Below are 25358 nucleotides of genomic sequence, written 5' to 3'. Positions count from 1 at the left end.
AGAGGGGCAAGGTAAGCCTAATGATCAGGTTGAGCTTTATTTAGGCAACTACGTAGTAGGGAAGTACGTAATAAGGAGGTACGTAGTTTTTTATTTTACCTTTATTTAACTAGGCAAGTCAGTTAAGAACAAATTCTTATTTTCAATGACGGCCTAGGAACAGTGGGTTAACTGCCTGTTCAGGGGCAGAATGACAGATTTGTACCTTGTCAGCTTGGGGGTTTGAACTTCCGATTTAACCTTCCGGTTACTAGTCCAACGCTCTAACCACTAGGATACCCTGCCGCCCCAAGTAGGGAAGTACGTTATAAGGAAATACGTAGTTGGGAAGTACGTGTGTACTGTGTGTTGTCTATTTGTGCCTGTGTGTGTGTCTATCTGTGTGTGTGTGTGACTATTTGTGTGTGTGTGTCTATCTTTGTGTGTGCCTGCCTGTTTGTGCATGTGCCTGTGAGAGCACATGTGCGTGGGCTCACTACCACGCGCAGCACCTGTGTGAGTAAGAGCGTTCTCCATTTTGCTGTGTTGTTGTCCCAGGGAGAGAGGGGCAGGAGAGGCAGAGGGAAGCCTTGTCAGACAGGACCACCTGGAAGTCCGGGACAAAGAGGAGGCAGTGTAAGCTACTTCATAGACCAGACACATAACACTCACACACACGTTGTTGTTCATGTATCAATACCTAATGGGAGTTACTGTCACTAGGCTGGGTGACAGTAATAATTGCTGTGATAATAATCACTGTGTCTTTTCCAGGGAGAGCTGGGAAACGAGGGACTAAAGGGACAGAAAGGGGAACCCGGACTCTCTGTAAATACATCTTACTTATTTCCACACACACGTTTCACGCCTGCCTGGCCTAAGACATATTTGTATTGACAGACAGCTTGGTTGAAGACAAGGTCTAAGCAGCACTCTACTCTCTCTGTTTTCAGGCCGAGGAGGTGAAGGATCTGGTCAACCAAGAGGTTGTGAACCAGTGCGGTGAGTGTTTCTGTGTTTTGCTGTGTGTGCGCATGCAGGTCTGTGTGGCTGTGTGTCGGTTCTACATTCCAAAACTCCCACTGCTGCGGCATGGCACCCCTGTGTGTTCTGCCATCTGGTGTGCCCTCTCTGTGGAATGGCCCGTTGAGAGAGGGGACACCGTGACCGACCGGAGTCATTCACAAACACCAGACTCATAAACCATCATGCCACCCACCAGAACCCATAGGGCCCTACAACCACAGGGCCAAACGCGTCTTTAGTTTACACCTCCACAACTTTGAGGAGAAAGGCATTGTTGCCTTATCCGTAGTGAACATCATTAAAGTAGAGAATTAGTTTTATGTCAACATATCATATCAAATTTCCTCCGTTAGTTTCCAGGCCAGGTGTGAAATTGTCAATTGAATCCAGTAAAAGCCTGTTTAAGGCTCATGTTTATTCAATGGTAGGGAACACTGACTATTCTGTCTGTGGTTGTTGCAGGGATGGACGAGAAGTTTGTGGTGAAGTTCAAGGACCCGGATGCTGAGAGCATGTTGTTTGAGAGGAAACCGGACGAGCCTGTATCCATGTTCACTCGCAGCCTACCTGAGGATGAGATGGGAGAGGAGGAAGAGGACAAGAATAGACTTGTAAAGGAGCTGGTAGGATCAACCACTCCTCCCCCCATCCCCTTGCGAGAGGAGGGGACCCCAGGTGATGACAACCTTACCGGTAAGTCAAAGTTAGAGGTTTGTGCCGTATCTGGTGTGGCGGTCCAAGCTCCTGACCACATTTATGCCCCTGGTCCCGATGCGATGCTGCTTTCCATTCCTGTACAGCATAGCCACACTTTTTTACACAGAAGAAAACCTAAACGTCTCTTGTCTGTCACGAATGTTGAATAAAGTTATTTTTAAACTGTGGGATTGGTTCTTATTCGGGTCGAGATTCCAGACAAATATCCACAGAGACGTATCGTTCATCCCCCACCTATTTGAGTAACTAATAAAAAACTGTTGTTTTTTCCTTCATGTAAACACTGCCCTTGTCCCTAAGTGAGACCCTCGCTTAGACCAATCTAATATCCTATCCATCTTTTTACTAACCTCCAGAGTTGACCCCAACCCTGAAGCTAGACTCTCCATTCGGAGTGCTTTATTACTGTGAGTAGAAAAAGACGAGGACAAAGACAGAGGGAAAGAGAGAGAGAGAGAGGCAGAAAAAAAGCAATCAAAACACAGTGTTATCGCGGGTCATTATCCTAGCCAGCCCTAGGCTAGCCAGCCCTAGGCTACTGGGCTTCTCATCCCATTTGAATCCCTATTTCAGGTTCCATTGAACCAAAGAGATCGGAAATAATCAAAGGCTCACATTGCCCCTGTCAATGTCAATGTGTCCATTGTTAAGTGTAATCCCGCGCCCGGGATCGTGACATCTAGCTTAATCTACAGGTATATATACATATGACCTGAGTTCCAAAATATTTGATCTTTTCAAATGCTCTGAGCGTTTGATTGAACTTGCCTGGTGTGCCAGATGGGCGGGGTTTTCACTCTTGGGAGTATTACATTGATTCCATTACACCAGACCTGATTTGCCTGATAAAAAAAGTTAAATAAGAATATAATACAAACTCCATAATCTCCCCGTAAATGCAGTGTATTTTACATGCAAAATGTATCAGTCACAGACAAACATCCGACTTGGAGATTCGTAGACATTTCCATCTTTCATCATCCTTTCCTCCATGTCTCCCTGTTCATCTTCCAGTATGAACCTATAGAGAGTCAGTACAACAGACCAAGTCAGTCGGACAGACTTAAGAGGGTCAGTGCAGAGTCTGCAGACCACGGCTGTATTCCAAATGGCACTCCATTCCCTGTATAGTGTAATACTTTTGACCAGGGCCAATCGAGTTGACATTTATCAAGGGCCCTGTGTGTTGATTAGAGTTATGGGACGCCTCAGACCCCACTTAGTAATAAATAGTTGAATCTCCCTTTCTGTAAGCTAATGAGTTCTCTCTTCAGACTCTGGAGCCAACAGGGGAGCGGATTGGGGACTGAGGCACAGGAGAAGAAGGGTTCCAGGAGTCGGGCCACGCTCATCAGGTGAATGAATGGAACTTGTTTTCCTTTCCATCTCTCTCTTTTCTCTCTCTGTCTTTCTCTTCCTCTTGTTCCCGCTTCTTCCTCTCCTCTTCTCATTTTGATTCTGTATTTTTTCTCTTGCACTCTCTCGCTTTCAATCCCTCCCTCCCTCTGTCTATCTCTCTCTCCCTCCCTCTCTCTCTCCCCCATCTCTCTCTCTCTTTATCTCTCTACCTCTCTCTCTCTCTCCCTCTCTCTCTCTACCCCCCTCCCCTATCTTTATATTTCTCTCCCCTTTCTCTCTCTCTCGATCTCTCTCTCTCTCTCGCCGTCTTTGTCTCTCTGTCTCTCTCCATTTTTTTCTCTGTCTCTCCCTCTCTCTCTCTCTCTCTTCCTCTCCCTCTCTCTCTCTACCCCCCTCCCCTATCTTTCTATCTCTCTCCCCCTTTCTCTCTCTCTCTCGATCTCTCTCTCAAATTCAAATTCAAATTCAAGCTGCTTTATTGGCATGAAAAACATTGTGTCAATATTGCCAAAGCAACAATGTATACAATATACATTGTAACAAAATTATAAATGATAGCAAATAATAATATAAAATGGTAGTAAATAATAATACAAAATTAAATTCAAAAATAAATACAATAAAATGGTAACAGTCTACAGTAAACATTAATAATTATAGTAATAACAATAATAGTAATAATAAGTAAGTTACTGTTTACTATGCAGATGTTATTATTCAGTGTCCCTCAGGCTATGGCAGGAAAATACATATTTGGCTGCAAGAGGAGCCATTGCTCCTTCGCCCATGAGTATTCTTAGTTTTTCCTCTGGGTTCAATTTGTAAAAATGTGGAATATATGTAGTCATTTCTGTGAATAATGAATCTCTTTGTGAGGAATATTTATCACAGTAAAGGAGAAAGTGCATCTCTGTCTCTACCTCCCCTGTCATGCAGTGACCACATACACGCTCCTCTTTGGGTAGCCATGTCTTTTTATGTCTGCCGGTTTCTATTGCCAATCGGTGGTCACTCAGCCTGTACTTGGTAAGGATCTGTCTCTGCTTCGTATCTCTGACAGAGTAGAGATAATCAGCCAATTCATATTCTCTGTTTAGGGTCAGATAGCAATTTAGTCGGCTTTGGGATTTTGTTTCGTTTTTCCAGTATTGTAAGTATGATTCCTTTGATTGGTTCATGATTTTGTTTATTGGAATTCTTTCTTTTGAAGCAGTGCTGGTGTCAGCTTGATTGGTGAGGTCCAACACCAGCTGACTGAGAGGGCTCGTTTCTGGGCTCAGCTCTTGGGCTTGAAGTGCTTTAAATTGCAGACTCGAATTTGGACTTGAATTTAGATGTAGCCAAAATTTTAATGATCTTTTCTGTATTTTCATTATTACTGGAAAACGGCCCAATTCTGCCCTACATGCATTAGTTGGTGTATTTCTCTGGACTTGTAGAATTTTCCGACAGAATTCTGCATGTAGGGTTTCAATTGGATGTTTGTCCCACATTTTAAAATCCAGTTTATTGAGTGGCCCCCAAACCTCACTTCCATAAAGTGCTATTGGTAGGATTACACTGTCAAATATTTTAGTCCAAATTCTAATTGGGATGTTGATTTTGAATAATTTCATTTTTATTGCATACATTGCTCTGCGAGCTTTTTCTTTGAGTGCATTCACTGCCATATTAAAGTTTCCCGATGCAGATATGGTCAGACCAAGGTAGGTGTAATGTTTTGTGTGTTCAATTAAGGTGTTGTTCAGGGTGAATTTACATTTTTGTTTCTGACATCTGGGTTTTTTTTGGAAAATCATGATTTTAGTTTTTTGGAAATTTACTGCCAGGGCCCAATTATGGCAATATTGCTCCAGAATATTAATGTTTTGTTGAAGACCTTCTTTGGTTGGTGATAGAAGTACCAAGTCATCAGCATATAGCAGGTATTTCACCTCTGAGTCAAATAGTGTGAGTCCTGGGGCTGGAGATTGGTCCAACATGTCTGCTAATTCATTGATATAAATGTTGAAAAGATTTGGACTCAAATTGCAGCCTTGTCTCACACCTCGACATTGTGAAAAAAATTATGTTCTTTGGTTTTTGATTTTTATTGCACACTTGTTTTCTGTGTACATACATTTTATTAAGTCATACACCTTACCACCAAGCCCACTTTGTAGAATTTTGTAGAATAGCCCTTCGTGCCAAATCGAATCAAATGCTTTTTTAAAGTCAATAAAGCAAGCAAAGATTTTGCCCTCTTTTTTTTGGTGGACGTGTTTATTAATTAGTGTGTGTAAGGTGTATATATGGTCAGTAGTGCGATGGTTAGGGAGAAAGCCAATTTGACATTTACTTATTACATTTTTTTCTTGAAGAAAGGTTTGAATTCTTGAATTCAAAATGCTACAGAAAATCTTTCCCAAGTTACTGTTGACGCAAATTCCCCTGTAATTATTGGGGTCTGATTTGTCTCCACTTTTGTGGATAGGGGAGATGAGCCCCTGGTTCCAGACATCAGGGAAGCAGCCAGAAGTTAAAACCATGTTGAACAATTTAAGCACAGCATTTTGCAACTCAGGTGTGCTGTTTTTCAGCATTTCATTTCTGATGTTGTCTACACCACAAGCCTTTTTTGATTTAATAGATTTTAGCTTTTCATTTAGTTCTTGTTGGGTTATTGGGTAATCTAATGGATTTTGGTTGTTTTTAATGACTGATTCCAGGATGTTCAATTTTTCTTTAATTTCTAATTGGTTCTGGTTTAAGTCTTTTTGTGGGATGTTTTTGTATAGATTATCAAAGTAAGTTTTCCAAATTCCTACATCTTGTATGGCTAATTCTTGTGGCTTTGATGTGCTTAAATTGTTCCACATGTCCCAGAACTGATTTTGGTCAATTGCGTTTTCAATTTCATCAAGTGTCTTGTTGGTATAATTCAATTTCTTGCATTTCAGTGTTTGTTTATACTGTTTCAGAGTTTCAAAGTATTCATATCGTAGCTCTGGGTTGTTTTGCTGCTTATGTTTTTTGTTTGACATTTGTCTTAGGTGTTTTCTAATTGTTTTACATTCATTATCAAACCATTTGTCAGAAACATTTTGATTTTTGCTTCTGATGTTGCATTGCTTTGGTTTTCTCAAATTTGCTTTCGATGCTGCTTTTTGGAATATGCAGTTGATGTTTTGGGTAGCTGAATTGACACCATCTTTATTGTTTTGGTACTGTGAGTTATTGAAAAACTGTATAGAGTTCATCATTTCATTTGAGTTCAATGTTTCAATGAATGCCTCTGCACTGTTTGGAGCCCATCTGAACGATTGGTTTATGTTGTAAAGTTTATTGGGCTGTTTTTTTGAATGAATATTGCCAGTTAATTTCTTCAGAAACACGTTGATCTGACTGTGATCTGACAATGGTGTCTGTGGTCTGACAGTGAATGCACTAATGGAGGAGGGGTCAATGTCAGTGATGGCATAATCGACTACACTTGTCCCAAGAGCTGAGCAGTAAGTAAACTGACCTAAAGAGTCCCCTCTGATTCTACCATTAAGCATGTACAGGCCTAAGGCTCGACAGAGATGTACTAACTCTTTTCCATTTTTGTTCAGTATTTGGTCAGGACTGTTTCTATTATTTATAATAGGGCTACTGTACAAGGAGGGGTGTCCAAATATGTGGTGGTTACCTCCCGCATCAGTGTAGTCAGGCTCAGAACCTGTTCTTGCATTGAAATCTCCACAAAGAAGCACTTTACCCTGCGCCTGAAATGTAATGATTTCTGTCTGGAGATTGTCAAAAAACTGATCATCATAATATGATGAATCTGAAGGAGGAGCATAAGCTGCACATATGTATACATCATTGTCACAATAGATTGTACCTTTGTTAAGTTTTAGCCAAATGTGAGTGGTACCTTTTTTCATTTCATTCAGTGCTAAGTCCTGCTTATGCCAAATGATGATTCCACCTGAGTCTCGGCCCCGTTTAACATTTTTATGTTTGATTGATGGTAGTAAACTTTCTCTATAGCCTGAGGGACACTGAGTATCTATGTCTCCACGACACCATGTTTCCAGTAGGATTATGATGTCCTGTCCCTTGATGTTTTGAATCAATTCTGGATTAGTTGTTTTATAACCAAAATGTGAAGAGTATAGGCCCTGGATATTCCAAGAGCTGATAGTTAATGATCTCATTTATAATAAGTGATATTCACTGGTTTGAGTAAAGTACATCGAAAAAAACAAAAAAAATAAAATACTATATATATATATATATATATACATACATATATACATACACATATATATATATATATATATATATATATATATATACATATACATACACATACACATACACATATACATATACATATACATACACATACACATACATATACATACACACACACACACACATACATACATACATACATACACACACACACACACACACACACACACACACACACATACATACATACATATATGCATATATACATACACATACACATATACATATATATATACACACATACATGCACATACACACATACACACATACATACACACACACGCGCACACACACACACACACACACACCATTACATATAATAATTATTATAATACCGGTGTCAATACATTTAGGAATATTTGTAAAGAAATTAATAAGAATGGAATAAGATTGCACTGTACTTATTTTATGTGCAATCTGCAACCCTGTGTGTTTGTGTGTGTGTGTGTGTGCGCGTGCGTGCCCGTGTGTGAATTAAAGGGACTGTCTAGCTCAGTAGTCTGCATATTAGTTGCAGTAGTTGGCGCACCTCTCCTATCTCTGATTGTTCTAGGGGTCTTCTGCCAGAGGTTACCTCAGCATATGTAGGCTGACGATCTAATTGATACATGGTGTGGACTGCATCATGTGGTCTACTTCCCTGAAGGGAAGTGTTCTGACCGACCCTGGAGTAGTGGTCAGAGCTGTGTTGTGATGGGCTGGGTCTAGTAGAGCTGTGTTGTGATGGGACAGGTCTAGTAGAGCTGTGTTGTGATGGGCCGGGTCTAGTAGAGCTGTGTTGTGATGGGCCGGGTCTAGTAGAGCTGTGTTGTGATGGGCCGGGTCTAGTAGAGCTGTGTTGTGATGGGCCGGGTCTAGTAGAGCTGTGTTGTGATGGGCCGGGTCTAGTAGAGCTGTGTTGTGAAGGGCCGGGTCTAGTAGAGCTTTGTTGTGATGGGCCAGGTCTAGTAGAGCTGTGTTGTGATGGGCCAGGTCTAGTAGAGCTGTGTTGGGATGGGCTGGGTCTAGTAGAGCTGTGTTGTGAAGGGCCGGGTCTAGTAGAGCTGTGTTGTGATGGGCCGGGTCTAGTAGAGCTGTGTTGTGATGGGCCGGGTCTAGTAGAGCTGTGTTGTGATGGGCCGGGTCTAGTAGAGCTGTGTTGTGATGGGCCGGGTCTAGTAGAGCTGTGTTGTGATGGGCCGGGTCTAGTAGAGCTGTGTTGTGAAGGGCCGGGTCTAGTAGAGCTTTGTTGTGATGGGCCAGGTCTAGTAGAGCTGTGTTGTGATGGGCCAGGTCTAGTAGAGCTGTGTTGGGATGGGCTGGGTCTAGTAGAGCTGTGTTGTGAAGGGCCGGGTCTAGTAGAGCTGTGTTGTGATGGGCCAGGTCTTGTAGAGCTGTGCTGTGTTGGGCCTGGTCTAGTAGAGCTGTGCTGTAATAAGCCATGTCTGGCTCTTTTCTCCTCGGGATGGTGGAGGTACTGTTGTTTCAGAAGGTGGGGCGGGGGACCTTTGTTGCTGGGGTGATGGGTGTGTGGGTCCCTGCCAAGTGTTGTATCTTTTAGGTCCTTGGCAAAGGTTCTGATACTGTCCTGATCAAGATGTATATTATCATATAAGTGTTGACATGTCAGAGTGGGGTGGTGAGCCGTTCTGACGTTGAGCAGTGAGGCACAGTCCACAGTGATCTGTTGATTTATTTTGTCGATCAACTTTTCTGGGAAGTCTTTTCTTGGTAGGAGGGTGGACACAACTATATTGGTTGTTGGGAACATAGCCTGTGCCCGTTCTGCCACTCTTCTCACTGCCCCAGATACATTTTCACCTTTGGCATGAAGGTCGTTTGTGCCAGTGTGGATGATGATGTTGTCAGGGGTGTCAATCCTGGTCTGACTGAGTAGCTGCATTGCACTCTCAGTTGTAGGACACCAGAACTTATACACCTGGTGTCTAGGAAATAATCTTTCCTGGACTAAGAACTTCCCATTTGAATCAATTAGAATTGCAGTTGTGGGTGATTGTCTGGGTGGAGCAGACTGGGAGGCTGGTATTCTGACCTGGGCTGGAGCAGACTGGGAGGCTGGTAGGTTAACCTGGGCTGGAGCAGACTGGGAGGCTGGTATTCTGACCTGGGCTGGAGCAGACTGGGAGGCTGGTAGGTTGACCTGGGCTGGAGCAGACTGGGAGGCTGGTAGGTTAACCTGGGCTGGAGCAGACTGGGAGGCTGGTATTCTGACCTGGGCTGGAGCAGACTGGGAGGCTGGTAGGTTGACCTGGGCTGGAGCAGACTGAGAGGCTGGTAGGTTGACCTGGGCTGGAGCAGACTGGTAGGCTGGTGCAGTGTCATCCGGCTGTGTAGTGGAGGCCATGCTGGTTTCAGGTTCTGCTTGTGTTGTACCAAGCTGGTGGACATGTTCTCTAGATGCAGAGGACACAATGATTCTCTGCCGGTTGAGGGTGTCAATGTACCTCTCTTTTTGTTCGATCTCCTTTCTTGTTGTGCTCAGATGGTCTCTGAGGTCATCATTTGTCTGACTCAGCTTGTCCATTCTGCTTTCTAATTTAGCTATGGATGCTCTGCTCTCCTCCCTGAACTGTTTCATCTCTTCTTTGAGTTTCTGGACAGTGTCCTCCTCTTGAAGCTTGTTCTCTCTGAGTTCTATGACCTCTGCTTCGACTAGAGAGAGGGTGTTGTGGAAACGTTGCATAGCAGGTGTTCTTATTGAAATTGTCATGTCCTTGACTCTGTCTGCTGCAGGTGAGGTAGGTAAAGGGACGTTGAGGGCTTCCTGCTGGGTCACAGAGACCATTGGGGTCTGCTTTTCTCCATCTCCCTCCTTGACTTTTTCCTCATTTTCTGAGATGATGTCAGCGTCTTCTTTTAGGGTAGCAAACCTATTCTCAAAAGCCTGGAGGCTTGAATCATTGCCTTGTATCAATACAGTTCCATTATTATATAAGTTTACTGTTTGATATGTGTTGCTCTGGTCAGCTTCTTCAAAAATGCTGATCTGACATCCTTGGCTGATGCCCCTCTTTTTTGAGAAAGGGAAATGGTTGCAAATAACCTTTTTCCATATGTTCCCTCGATTGGTATTAAAAATTAAATTAGCTCTTGTTTTGTAACTGGTAAGATCTGCAAACAGGCATTCATGGTTCTGTCCCATCAACAAACCTTTGAAACTTTTCTTAGCTTTCTCTGTTTGGATGTCTGGTGGGTAAACAATTTCCATAGCAACGCTGGTGATGTTGGCTACAATGTTGCAATAGAAGTGCTGTTTCTTGTATTATGGTCTCTTGTTTCTTCAGAGGACTGTTTCACTTTGTTATCCTTTTTTCTTTTCCTTTTTTCTTCTGTCCTTATTTTGTCTTCCTTTCTTCTGTTAACTATATATTTTTTTGTTATTCTTTGTAAGCTAGCTAGCTTCTTCCAGGAGAGTCCTTAGCAACTGCTTAGCAACATGTAAACAATTCAGCTAACAATTCAGCTAGCTAAGATAACTGTATAATTTTATGAAAAATAGTTACTTTTTCAAAATCCTGTCTTTTTGGTTTGTTGCTTGTATTGTCTTCTATTGAGTCTTGCAGTTTTCTTTTGATTTTTTCGATGTACTTCACTCTAAAAAACCATTTAAATCTCAATATATACAGGAGCTCATTTTTCAGCAGCTGCTCAATTTGGAACTCCGGAACTCTCTCTCTCTTCATCTTTGTCTCTCTGTCTCTCTCCATTTTTTTTCTCTCTCTCTGTCTCTCCCTTATATTAGTTTGTAATGAGGAGGGAGTGTATGGGGCACAATGCGGGACGAGAAAGATAAGAGTGTGTGTGTTGTTGTGCGCTAGAATTTATGAATGAATGTGCAACCCACATTGAAAGGCAAAACTATGAAAAACCATTATTCACTTAATTAATGGATGATCTAACAATGACTCATACGCTTGATATCACAGCACAATGGACATTATTTTTTTGGTTTCCACAAAGGATTTTAATTCACTGAGGATTATATTCCTAATTCTACGTGTTTTTGAACGTGTTCACTCTTGTCAAACATTCCTCAGAAAAGTTTTTCTTAATTATCTGTTACTTAACTCCTATAATTTAGTCATTAGCCTGGTCCCAGATCTGTTTGTGCTGTCTAGCTCCTACAGTCATCGTCATATTTGGCACAAACAGATCTGTGACCAGGTTATATTATCTCTACTTTTGCTTTAGACTTGACCCCTGACCCCTGCCTGCTGCCCATGTCAGAGGGGGGATGTTGGGAGCATGTCCTGCTGTGGTACTACCACCCCCATTCCGGGGAGTGCCGGCCGTTTGTCTACGGGGGTTGTGAGGGCAACCACAACCGCTTCAACACCAAACAAGAATGTCAGAGGTGGTGTGGGAAAGAGAGGAGAGGTAGGGAACTACTTGGTGCCCGTAGTAGTCTCCAGGTTAGAGTTGACAAGGAGGAATCCCTCAGTTTACAGGGGACATCTGGGGGGAGGTGAACCAACAGCCGGAGGGTTACTGGCTTCAATATCCCATATGCTGTCTAGCGCCTTTGTGCCCTTGAGCATGGCACTTTACCCCTAATTGCTCCAGAGGCAGGTTGGGTACTGTGACAGCAACAACAACAAGGACGTTTCAGTCCAAATGGACCAATAAAGGAAATATTGTATTCTATTGGAATAACTACAGAAGATTTGGGAAGCAGAGGAGAGGTCGGGAACCGCTAGGGATGACTAGGGAATGACAAGAGGAGATTTGGGAAGCAGAGGAGAGTTCGGGATCCGCTAGGGATGACTAGGGAATGACAAGAGGAGATTTGGGAAGCAGAGGAGAGTTCGGGATCCGCTAGGGATGACTAGGGAATGACAAGAGGAGATTTGGGAATGAGACATATACACTACCGTTCAAAAGTTTGGGGTCACTTAGAAATGTCCTTATTTTTTTAAAGAAAAGCTCATTTTCTGTCCATTAAAATAACATCAAATTGATCAGAAATACAGTGTAGACATTGTTAATGTTGTAAATGACTATTGTAGCTGGAAATTACTGATTTTTAATGGAATGTCTACACAAGGGTACAGAGGCCCATTATCAGCAACCATCACTCCTGTATTCCAATGGTATGTTGTGTTAGCTAATCAAAGTTTATCATTTTAAAAGGCTAATTGATCATTAGAATACCCTTTTGCAATTATGTTAGCACAGCTGAAAACTGTGGTTCTGATTAAAGAAGCAATAAAACTGACCTTCTTTGGTCTAGTTGAGTATCTGGATCATCAGCATTTGTGAGTTCGATTACAGGCTCAAAATGGCCAGAAACAAAGCACTTTTTTCTGAAACTCGTCAGTCTATTCTTGATCTGAGAAATGAAGGCTCTTCCATGTGAGAAATTGCCAAGAAACTGAAGATCTCGTACAACGCTGTGTACTACTCGCTTCATAGAACAGCGCAAATTGGCTCTAGCCAGAATAGAAAAAGTGGGAAGCCCCGTGCACAACTGAGCAAGAGGACAAGTACATTCAAGTGTCTAGTTTGAGAAACAGACGCCTCACAAGTCCTCAACTGGCAGCTTCATTAAATAGTACCCGCAAAACACCAGTCTCAACGTAAACAGTGAAAAGGCGACTCTGGGATGCTGGTCTTCTAGGCAGAGTTGCAAAGAAAAAGCCATGTCTCAGATTGGCCAATAAAAATAAAAGATCAAGATGGGCAAAAGAACACAGACACTGGACAGAGGAACTCTGCCTAGAAGGCCAGCATCCCGGAGTCGCCTCTTCACTGCTGACATTGAGACTGGTGTTTTGTGGGTACTATTTTCTTATGGCTGCAGGGGCAGTATTGAGTAGCTTGGATGAAAGGTGCCCAGAGGTGCCCAGAGTAAACAGCCTGCTCCTCAGTCCCAGTTGCTAATATATGCATATTATATTATATTAGCATTGGATTGAAAACACTCTGAAGTTTCTAAAACTGTTTGAATGATGTCTGTGAGTATAACAGAACTCATATGGCAGGCAAAAACCTGAGAAGAAATCCAAACAGGAAGTGGAAAATCTGAGGTTGGTAGATTTTCAACCCAGCCCCTATTGAATACACAGTAGGATATGGATAAAGTTGCACTTCCTAGGGCTTCCACTAGATGTCAACAGTCTTTTGAAACTTGAATGAGGCTTCCACTGTTTTGTGGAGCCCGGATGGGAGCTCCTTGAGTACATGGTCTGGCAGAGAGCCAGGTCCTGGTCATGCGCATTTCACATGATAGCGACCTGCGTTCCATGGCTTCTCTACAGACATAGGAATTCTCCGGTTGGAACTTTATTGAAGATTTGTGATAACAACATCCTAAAGATTGATTCTATACTTAGTTTGATAATTTTCTTCGACCTGTAATATAACTTTTTTATTGTTTTTGTCTGATGTTCGGATGAACCTGCACGAGCGTTTGGATTTGTGTACTAAAAGCGCTAACAAAAGTAGCTACTTGGACATTATCGAACAAATCAAGCATTTATTGTGGAACTAGGATTCCTGGGAGTGCATTCTGATGAAAGGTAAGGGAATATTTATAATGTGATTTCTGATTTATGTTGACTCCAACATGGCGGATAATTGTATTTATTTTCCGAGCGCCGTCTCAGATAATGGCATGGTGTGCTTTTTCCGTAAAGTGTTTTTGAAATCTGACACAGCGGTTGCATTAAGGAGAGGTGTTTCTATATTTCCATGTCTAACAATTGTATTTATCGACATTTATAATGAGTTTTTCTGTAAAATTATGTGGCTCTCTGCAATATCACCGGATGTTTTTGGAACTAGTGAATATATACTGAGATTTTTTTTATATAAATATGAACTTTATCAAACAAAACATACATGTATTGTGTAACATGAAGTCCTATGAGTGTCATCTGATGAAGATCATCAAAGGTTAGTGATTCATTTTATCTCTTTGTGCTTTCTGTGGCTCCTCTCTTTGGCTGGAAAAATGGCTGAATTATTCTGTGAGTTGGTGGTGACCTAACATAATTGTTTGTGGTGCTTTCGCTGTAAAGCCTATTTGAAATCGGACACTGTGGTGGGATTAACAACAGGATTACCTTTAAAACGGTATAAGATACATGTATGTTTGAGGAATTTTAATTATGAGATTTCTGTTGTTTTGAATTTGGCGCCTTGCACTTTCACTGGCTGTTGTCATATCAATCCTGTTAACGGGATTGCAGCCCTAAGAAGTTTTAATGAAGCTGCCAGTTGAGGACTTGTGACGCGTCTTTTGAATGGTTATGTACATATATTCAAAATATGTCCATTGTGACAACTAGCATGTCCGTTGACAACTACCAACAGTACATTTCCTAAAAGAAAATGCAGCACTTGAATGCACCATCAATCAGGGCCAAGGTTGGTATTCAGGAATAGAAGGGGTCAAAGATGGAAGGAACCAATCAGACTAGCCGGAGCTGGTACTAGAAAAGAGAGAGGTGATCTAGACAGCCATTGTGAATCTTGGGATAAACATGGGCAAACACCAGACAGCCTGGTCATACACATTATTTGAAGTGCACTTGATTTAGCTTGCCGTTTGACAATTGTATTTGACGTCAGTCTGGCACACACAAATGCAATCTCAAAGGAGGGGCAGTACGCTATTGTTGCATTACATAACACATTCATTGTTTCTTCACAGGTCTTGAGCCTAGAAGGTGAGAGGGAGCCGCCAATCAAGACAATTATTTTTTTTGTAAATGCCACAGTGTAAAATGTTCACATTTTTGTGCAGATCTGGATTTTTTAAATATTTAAAGTAAACTAATGATTTTCCACACTTGAGAGAAATGCCCATATAGAGCAGAGCTGCATGGGTTTCATATATTTGCAAAATCATTCAAAATGCTTTATCTGTGCCTGTTTGAGCTTGCCTGGCTTAATTACCCAATAGAAAAGTCCCAAAACTGCAAAACCCTGCCCATCTGGGACTCCAGGCAGTCTTTTAAGGTAACGCTCAAATGATTTTTCAAGTATTTGAACCCAGGTCTAATACAGCTATTGTATTTTCTATGGACTATGCCAATTACAGTTGACTCACCATGTGAATGTTATGAATGTGTTCTTTCATGTTTTAATCAAAAGGTAGCCTGCACATTCTATATTACTATAGTATAGTATAGCACATTCTATAGTACTATAGTATAGCACATGCTATAGTACTGTAGTATAGCACATTCTAGAGTACTATAGCATAGCACATTCTAGAGTACTATAGTATAGTATAGCACATTCTATAGTACTATAGTATGGCACATTCTATAGTACTATAGTATATCACATTCTATAGTACTATTGTATAGCACATTCTGTATAGTATAGCACATTCTATAGTACTATAGTATATCACATTCTATAGTACTATAGTATAGCACATTCTGTATAGTATAGCACATTCTATAGTACTATAGTATGGCACATTCTATAGTACTATAGTATAGCACATTCAATGGTAGTATAGTATAGCACGTTCTATAGTACTATAGTATAGCACGTTCTATAGTACTATAGTATAGTATAGCACATTCTATAGTACTATAGTATAGCATATTCTATAGTACTACTTCTAAGTGCATCATTTTGTTCTAGTTGTTTTTAACACTTCAACCCTGATACTACTGAATATATGTTTAACACTTAAACCCTGATACTACTGAACAAGATTTTAACACTTAAACCCTGATACTACTGAACAAGATTTTAACACTTAAACCCTGATACTACTGAACAAGATTTTAACACTTAAACCCTGATACTACTGAAAGAGTTTTTAACACTTAAATCCTGATTCTACTGAAATATGTTTATTGTATTGGTACATGAATCTACACCAATGGCACTGTTAATGTGAATTGATAATGAGTATTTACTGTTTTAATGTGTGTCATTAAATCACAACAATGAGTCTATGAAGTTCCTTTACCACTGTGTGTGTCAGTGAATCACAACAATGAGTCTATGAAGTTCCGTTACCACTGTGTGTGTCAGTGAATCACAACAATGAGTCTATGAAGTTCCTTTACCACTGTGTGTCAGTGAATCACAACAATGAGTCTATGAAGTTCCTTTACCACTGCGTGTGTCAGTGAATCACAACAATGAGTCTATGAAGTTCCTTTACCACTGTGTGTGTCAGTGAATCACAACAATGAGTCTATGAAGTTCCTTTACCACTGTGTGTGTCAGTGAATCACAACAATGAGTCTATGAAGTTCCTTTACCACTGTGTGTCAGTGAATCACAACAATGAGTCTATGAAGTTCCTTTACCACTGTGTGTGTCAGTGAATCACAACAATGAGTCTATGAAGTTCCTTTACCACTGCGTGTGTCAGTGAATCACAACAATGAGTCTATGATGTTCCTTTACCACTGTGTGTCAGTGAATCACAACAATGAGTCTATGAAGTTCCTTTACCACTGTGTGTGTCAGTGAATCACAACAATGAGTCTATGAAGTTCCTTTACCACTGTGTGTGTCAGTGAATCACAACAATGAGTCTATGAAGTTCCTTTACCACTGCGTGTATCAGTGAGGGTCGGTGCCCTTAAAGATGAGGGAGGACAATTTTTTTATTACAGCATATTGTAAGACTTTCATTCATATTCCATTCACCCTACTACTACATGATACTCACATTTCCCTTGTACCCATCATGAGGTTGCTACAACCTAGCCTATGAATGAAAGTTTACAACGTAGGAGCACACAGGCCAAGAGAAAGATTTGAGGTGACAGACAGTGACACACGGACAGACAGTGACACATTCAATACCGCCTTGCACACTCTTGCCTGCATTTAGCTGATCTACGGTGTAATCATGTTACGAGAATTATGTTCTCAATGTTCATAAACTGAACTTCAATTAAACTACTCAGTCTGCAACCCATAATTTGTAAGATTCTAGTTGAATGAAACAGACAGAGTCCCAATTTACAATAATCCAAATGTTTATTTACGAGAGCTCTGAAAATCATACAATGCACATAGCCTTTTATACCTCACATTTGGTCATATAAATGCCCCTCCTCCTCTCTAACACTGTCAATGCTGTTTACATGTTTTCTCCAACATATACATTGCTTATCATATTCTACAACATGTTACATAATCTACTGCAAGCCTAACAGTTTCTCCCCTCTCTGGGTGGGGAGACCTCCTTCCCTGTTATCAGTTTCATAGTGGTCACAGGTTGTCTGCCACAGTTCCTTGTCTGCTAACAGTTCCTCTTTTTCTATGCACATACATTCAAGAATTCTAGTCTTATGATTCAAACACATTTCACTCCATTATACAGTGACAGGGTGGAATACTCTTAGTTATTGTCTTAACATTACTTTAAAAGTATAAATCATTTAGTCATTATCTTATCTTCATAAACATATAAATCATATGGATTTCTATAACAAATCATTAGCCCAACAGTTGCAAATTAGAGTTCAAATTCATGGATGTTTATCCCCGTTCAATTCTGTCTGCTTACGTTTAAAAAATGTTTTTCAACAGAATCGGTGGAATGAATACACCCTTGATCACATGCAAACAGCACGTAAAATAGCCACATACAAACAGCTTGTTGTGTTCCTTCTTGCATCTATGCACACTCCTCCTCTCACCTTTTCCCTTTGCTTGTGGACTTCAATTAACAACACATCAGCTGTATGTGACCAGGCAAAAAAAACTTTCCAAGCCAAACCTTCATATCATGACCGCTACACACAGCCTACACCGTTGTCACCATATTAGCTGAAGTAACATCATAGAACTAACGTGTTAGTAAACCCGCTACAATCATGCAGTAACATTACAGTGTACCGTCAGTAAGCAGTTTAGCAGTTACACCGGGGGTCCCAGTGGCAATAAATTAGTAAAACCAAAATCTTGGAAAACAGAAAGGAAAACGCTGAACACTGCTGCTCATGCTCCCAGGTGATATTTACCTGCTATAAATAAATATCACCTGGGAGCATGAGCAGCAGTGTGCAGCATTTTCCTTTCTGTTTTCCATGAGTTTGCCTACAACTCCAGCACCTGTGGAAAGTACCTGGATGTGCGTATGTTCTTCAGATTTTGTACATAAAACCAAAAGCTTACCTTGACATGGAAGAGTTCCAGTGTTGGATAGTCATAGCCAGCTAGTTAACATAGCATCCCTATGTTTGAGCCGGGTGTTTGAGTAGGCTAAACTAGCTAGCTTGCTGCATTTGCTTGCTAAGTAAGTGAAGTGAAAAATATAGCTCTCCCTCTCTCTATCTCTTGCTCCTCCTTCATTTTTATATTAATTAATTTGTTAAAAACTGTTCAACTATTGTCTTTCGCTCTCTTTTAGTCAACTATTCGCCACATTTTATGCATTTATGCACTGCAGTGCTAGCTAGCTGAAGCTTATGTTTTCAGTTCTAGATTCATTCTCTGATCCTTTGATTGGGTGGACAACATCTCAGTTCATGCTGCAAGAGCTCTGATCGGTTGGAGGATATCCTCCGGAAGTTGTCATAATTACTGTGTAAGTCTAAGGAAGGGGGTGAGAACCATGAGCCTCCTAGGTTTTTGAAGTCAATGTACCCAGAGGACGGAAGCTAGCTGCCCTCTGGCTACACCATGGTGCTACCCTACAGAGTGCTGTTGAGGCTACTGTATACCTTCATTGCAAAACAGTGTGTTTTAATCAATTATTTGGTGACGTGAATATATTTTGTAGTTCTTTCTGAAAAGGATAACTTTTTAAATATTTCACTATTTAAAATGTTCCTGAAATTCATGGAGGATGGTCCTCTCCTTCCTCCTCTGAGGAGCCTCCCCTGGTGTGTGTGTGTGCGTGCATACGTGTGTGTATGTGTATAAGTGTGTGTGTGTGTACGTGCATGTGTACATGCGTGGGTGTGTACGTGGGTGCGTGTCGTGACCTATTTTTTGCACTTGTATTTGGACGGCTACTTTGAATCTTGGCTAAGTAACTGGTCTAAATGCTGCCGTGTTGGCTCTCTCAGGACTCTCTCCCTGCTTGGGCCACTGAATTCCCTATTGAGAGAATCTCTCTCCAACCCACACACGTACACTCACTCTCTTTCCCACGCTCTTCTCTCACTTTTTGTCTCCCTTCTCACAATTATCATATTCTCCCCTTTCCCAAAACTCTCTCCATCCCTCCTTTCCCCCTAGCTCACATTACACAACCCTATCACCTACCATACATAAAGCACCAGTATCCCACCAGGCTTAAGACTAAAACACCCGGGGGTGGCTGACTACCCACCTGCCTGCCTGCCTTGCCACCTCTCTCTACTACATATGTCCCCGCAACAGGGGTTGACATCATGCAGGCTGAGGGCCAGAAGAGAGCCCAGCAAGGTAACAGAGTATTTGTGTTTGTTAGAGGAGAGGACACATCGTCTACACTCGGGAGCAGGGGAATCCTGCTTGAAGTAGGTTGATAGGATGGATGGAAGGGGGTTGGTAAAGGAACAGACTTGACTTATTAATTTTACTATATTGTTAATAGCTGACAAATTCAAAATGTCGTCCACAACAAAGGGAACTAACAAAGACAAATCACTTTGACAACTAAAACAAACCAGAAAGGGGTTCTGAAAGTCACCCATGTGGGTGCCCACTGAAAGTTGACAAAGCCACCAGTAAGGGTTTCTAAAAGACACCCACCATAGATGCCCACTAGGTTTGCCTCCGAAAAGCCAAACTAAAAGAAAAACCCACAACAACTTAGGATAGGGAATAAAAAGAATATGAACCAAAATAAACAGGGGAAAACCCAAAACTCAGGCTTCGTTCAAACTTAAATAGGTTGAGCTCGAAATTGCGCCTCAGCTGACGTGAAGTGTAGCTCTCCCAACATCTCTCAAGCTCAACTGGAGCACTGGGCCAGGCACTCTTAAATATCACCTGGGCCAGGCACTCTTAAATATCACCTGGGCCAGCCACTCTTAAATATCTCATGGGCCAGGCACTCTTAAATATCTCCTGGGCCAGCCACTCTTAAATATCTCATGGGCCAGCCACTCTTAAATATCTCATGGGCCAGCCACTCTTAAATATCTCCTGGGCCAGCCACTCTTAAATATCACCTGGGCCAGCCACTCTTAAATATCACCTGGGCCAGCCACTCTTAAATATCTCCTGGGCCAGCCACTCTTAAATATCTCATGGGCCAGCCACTCTTAAATATCTCATGGGCCAGCCACTCTTAAATATCTCCTGGGCCAGACACACCATTTGAAAGAAAACACTTTGAAGTTTGTGGAAATGTGAAACACATTGGATCTGGTAAAAGATAATACAAACAAAAAAATGTCTACCTTTGAAGAGAAAGGCCATACATTGAAATAGGATTCCAGGTGTCATTTAGATGTTGTCCACAAGATGGCAGCAGTGTGTGTGTGCAAAGTTTCAGACTAATCCAGTGAAGAATTACATCACTACACAAGTCTGCCAGGAGTTTGCCCAAATGTGCCGATTTCGTCAATTAATACATTTTCAAGTACATGACTATAGAGAACATACACAAATGCTACGGTAAAAAAAAAATTATGTTTACACACTCCCAGGAATGTCATGCATGATGGATCACTAGCTTCCCTACAGAAAATACACTAACCTTCACACATCTATATTACCTGGACCAGCCACTCTTAAATATCACCTGGGCCAGCCACTCCTAAATATCACCTTGGCCAGCCACTTTTAAATATCACCTGGGCCAGCACAGGTGAAACACCTCCCGACTAACGAGATGGACAAGCCAGCACAGGTGAAACACCTCCCGACTAACGAGAAGGACAAGCCAGCACAAGTGTAACACCTCCCGACTAACGAGATGGATAAGGCAGCAAAAGTGTAACACCTCCCGACTAACGAGATGGACAAGCCAGCACAGGTGTAACACCTCCGACTAACGAGATGGATAAGGCAGCACAAGTGTAACACCTCCCGACTAACGAGATGGACAAGCCAGCACAAGTGTAACACCTCCCGACTAACGAGAAGGACAAGCCAGCACAAGTGTAACACCTCCCGACTAACGAGATGGATAAGGCAGCACAAGTGTAACACCTCCCGACTAACGAGATGGACAAGCCAGCACAGGTGTAACACCTCCGACTAACAAGATGGATAAGGCAGCACAAGTGTAACACCTCCCGACTAACGAGATGGACAAGCCAGCACAAGTGTAACACCTCCCGGCTAACGAGATGGACAAGCCAGCACAGGTGTAACACCTCCGACTAACGAGATGGACAAGCCAGCACAAGTGTAACACCTTCCGACTAACGAGATGGACAAGTCAGCACAGGTGTAACACCCCCAACTAACGAGATGGATAAGGCAGCACAGGTGTAACACCTCCGACTAACGAGATGGATAAGGCAGCACAAGTGTAACACCTCCCGACTAACGAGATGGACAAGCCAGCACAGGTGTAACACCTCCGACTAACAAGATGGACAAGCCAACACAGGTGTTACACCTCCGACTAACGAGATGGACAAGCAAGCACAGGTGTAACACCTCCCGAATAATGAGATGAACAATCCAGCACAAGTGTAACACCTCCCGACTAACGAGATGGACAAGCCAGCACAAGTGTAACACCTCCCGACTAACGAGATGGACAAGCCAGCACAGGTGTAACACCTCCGACTAACGAGATGGACAAGCCAGCACAAGTGTAACACCTCCCGACTAACGAGATGGACAAGCCAGCACAAGTGTAACACCTCCCGACTAACGAGAAGGACAAGCCAGCACAAGTGTAACACCTCCGACTAACGAGATGGACAAGCCAGCACAAGTGTAACACCTCCCGACTAACGAGATGGACAAGCCAGCACAGGTGTAACACCTCCGACTAACGAGATGGATAAGGCAGCACAAGTGTAACACCTCCCGACTAACGAGATGGATAAGGCAGCACAGGTGTAACACCTTCCGACTAACGAGATGGACAAGCCAGCACAAGTGTAACACCTCCCGACTAACGAGATGGACAAGCAAGCACAGGTGTAACACCTTCCGACTAATGAGATGGACAAGCAAGCACAGGTGTAACACCTCCCGACTAATGAGATGGACAAGCCAGCACAGGTGTAACACCTCCAACTAACGAGATGGATAAGGCAGCACAGATGTAACACCTTCCGACTAAAGAGATGGATAAGGCAGCACAGGTGTAACATCTCCCGACTAATGAGATGGACAAGCCAGCACAGGTATAACACCTACTTACTAACAAGGTGACACCAATCGGTGCGAATTAAATCTCCCAGTGTATGGTGGAAAGAAGACTGAACCAGGTTTTCCTCTAGGATTCTGCCTGTGCTTAGCTCCATTCCATTTATTTTTTAACCTGAACAACTCCCCAGTCCTTAATTATTACAAGCATACCCATAACATGATGCAGCCACCACTATGCTTGAAAATATGGAGAGTGGTACTCAGTAATGTGTTGTATTGGAATTGACCGAAACATATCACACTGACTAGCTCAGTCACTTCGTTCACAGTCGCTGCTGTCCTTGTCTGTTCCGAAGGCTAGAACTGAGATGGGGAAACAATATTTTTCCCATAATGCCCCTTCATCCTGGAACATGCTTCAAAAGATATTAAAGTTAGGGGAGTTAGTGTCCTTGCCTGTTTTAAAGACTCTGATCGATAACACTGTTTGTGATAGCTGCAGTTGTTTCTAATATTTAATTGTATCCGTAACTTGTGACAATTTATATTTTGGGTGTAGTTTGTAAATGTTTTATGTACACGCTGCTACTTCCTGTTTTGCCTTCTTGCCAGGTCACCCTCGCAAAAGAGGTTCTTAACCTCAATGGGTCTTACCTGGTTAAATAAAAAATAAAAAAACGTTGTATTCAGGACAAAAAGTTAATTGGTTTTCCACATTTTTACCAGTACTACTTCAGTTAGCCTTGTTGCAAACAGGATGCATGTTATGGAATATTTGTATTCTGTACAGGCTTCCTTCTTTTCACTCTGTCATTTAGGTTAGTATTGTGGAGTAACTACAATGTTGTTGAGCCATCCTCACTTTTCTCCTATTACACAGCCATTAAACTCTGTAACTGTTTTAAAGTCACCATTGGCCTCATGGTGAAATCCCTGTGTGGCTTCCTTCCTTTCTGACAACTGAGTTAGGAAGGACACCTGTATCTTTGTAGTGACTGGGTGTATTGACACACCATCCAAAGTGTAATTATTAACTTCACCATGTACCATGTAGGTAAAATGTAATATGTCAAATGTATGTAAATATGACCAAAAAGTTGTAAAAACAACAACAAAAATGATTTTTGTCATCTGAAGATGGGGGTTGATGGATGGGTTGATTTAAAAAATAATAATAATACAAAGTCCCAATGCTCAAAGGGATATTCAATGTCTGTTTATTTCATACCAATATACCAATTGGTGCCCTTCTTCACGAGGTATTGGAAAACCTCCCTGGTCCTTGTGGTTAAATCTGTTTGAAATGGTGTTTTTAATGGATCCATGCAACTTATTATGTGACTGATTAAGCACATTTTTACTCATGAACTGATTTAGGCTTGCCATAACAAAGGGGTTGAATACTTATTTTTTATTGATTTGTAAAAATGCCGACAAAATATAATTCCACTTTGATTTATGGGGTATTGTGTGTAGGCCAGTGACAAAACAAATGTAAATGTAATCCTGTAACAACAGAATGTGGAAAAAGACAAGGGCTGTGAATACTTTCTGAAGGCGCTGTATATGTCACTGAGAACACTCTTTTATCAGAAGCGCCTTACAGTTTGTGACACGTGTTAATTGAACTCACTGCTTTAGCACCATGCTCTTACCAAGTGAGTCACACGGAACCTTAGTGAATTAACAGCAGCAGAGGTCAACCCTTCTATAAAGCATGCTTGATGACATATTTCCTGAATTAAGCATTTTGATACAATCAGCTCAAAACCAAAGACGGACTAGGATGTATCCAGCATAATGGGCATAATGGGCAGCAACCATATGGGCACACAGTGTGGATGAGCCTGCCTGCTGAGATGAACGCTGTCCTTGCCTATACATTCACCCAAGTCACGACTCGGTTCGGACGCTACAGACGTTTTAGTGAGAAGACGGATTTTTGGGATGTCTCCTGTTCTGATACACAGCGCTGTAGCTCTGCGGTTGAAAGTGGCGAAAAAAATGACATATTTACCTTAAACTGACGGATTATGTTAATTATATACTCTTAAGGATAGGAGATAAGCTCAAGGAACTTTAATTGAAAGCTCATGAAGTGGACCTGTTGTTTACCTCATTAAATATTCCAAGACATCTTTTAGTTCCCTCTATCCTTCCTCATGCCTACTCTGATCTGTGCAACGCCCCTACCCTATAGCCTGTAAAAACAAGATAACCTCCTAAAAAGTTATTTTTAATACAAATGTTTATTTGTCTTGATTGGCAGATCTTTTTTAAACAAGAGAATCAAGGTCCAAAGGTAAACATCTGAAAATATTGTTCGGAAGGTTGTGCACCGCGCAATGGAAAGCATCGTGCGCAATGGAAACCAACGTGCGCATGGAGCTGTCCATGGTGCTGAATGCCATAGCATCAACAAGTAGTGAGTTTTTCATTTTCTAGGCTACTCACGAGCGCTATGTTGAAACTATTGGAAAAACATGACATTGGCTGACACAATATGGTTATAACGTTTGAAACTGCAAATAGCTTTGTAGGATAAATCGGATGGGTTTCAAAAGTATCAGAAGGGATGACGAAATGGATCATTGCAAGGGGGTATCAACGCATCAGAGTCAGTGTGTGATCTTTGAGAGAGAGGAGACCAAAAATGTCAATCCTATGACGTTAGTTCTGGCGCACGAATGAATTCCAAACGAATGGACGTGCGAGCCAAATTCGTGATCAGAAGACGCGGAAAGAACAAGGCGAGAACGAGGTTAGGAGATCAGGGAAGCCCGAATTTTAAAACG

General features: G+C 41.8%; 1 protein-coding gene across 1 annotated transcript in view; it reads left to right on the top strand.

Moving 5' to 3' along the window:
• The window catches only part of LOC110501000 (uncharacterized), a 153453-nt gene extending 138358 nt beyond the window's left edge, over window positions 1-15095 (top strand). Inside the window, exons 106-112 of the mRNA XM_090200936.1 lie at window positions 538-615; window positions 754-807; window positions 933-981; window positions 1468-1698; window positions 2997-3077; window positions 11554-11739; window positions 15017-15095. Of these exons, the coding sequence (XP_090057062.1) occupies window positions 538-615; window positions 754-807; window positions 933-981; window positions 1468-1698; window positions 2997-3077; window positions 11554-11739; window positions 15017-15036 (699 nt within the window). The 3' untranslated portion in view covers window positions 15037-15095. The remainder of the gene's footprint in view (window positions 1-537; window positions 616-753; window positions 808-932; window positions 982-1467; window positions 1699-2996; window positions 3078-11553; window positions 11740-15016) is intronic.
• The last annotated feature ends 10263 nt before the right edge of the window (window positions 15096-25358 follow it).

The sequence above is a fragment of the Oncorhynchus mykiss genome, chromosome 15 (assembly GCF_057628025.1).
Source record: "Oncorhynchus mykiss isolate SJ-2025 chromosome 15, ASM5762802v1, whole genome shotgun sequence".
Classification (NCBI taxonomy): domain Eukaryota; kingdom Metazoa; phylum Chordata; class Actinopteri; order Salmoniformes; family Salmonidae; genus Oncorhynchus; species Oncorhynchus mykiss.
The sequence above is the reverse complement of the archived record's forward strand: the minus strand, read 5'-3'. Positions and strand labels throughout refer to the sequence as shown.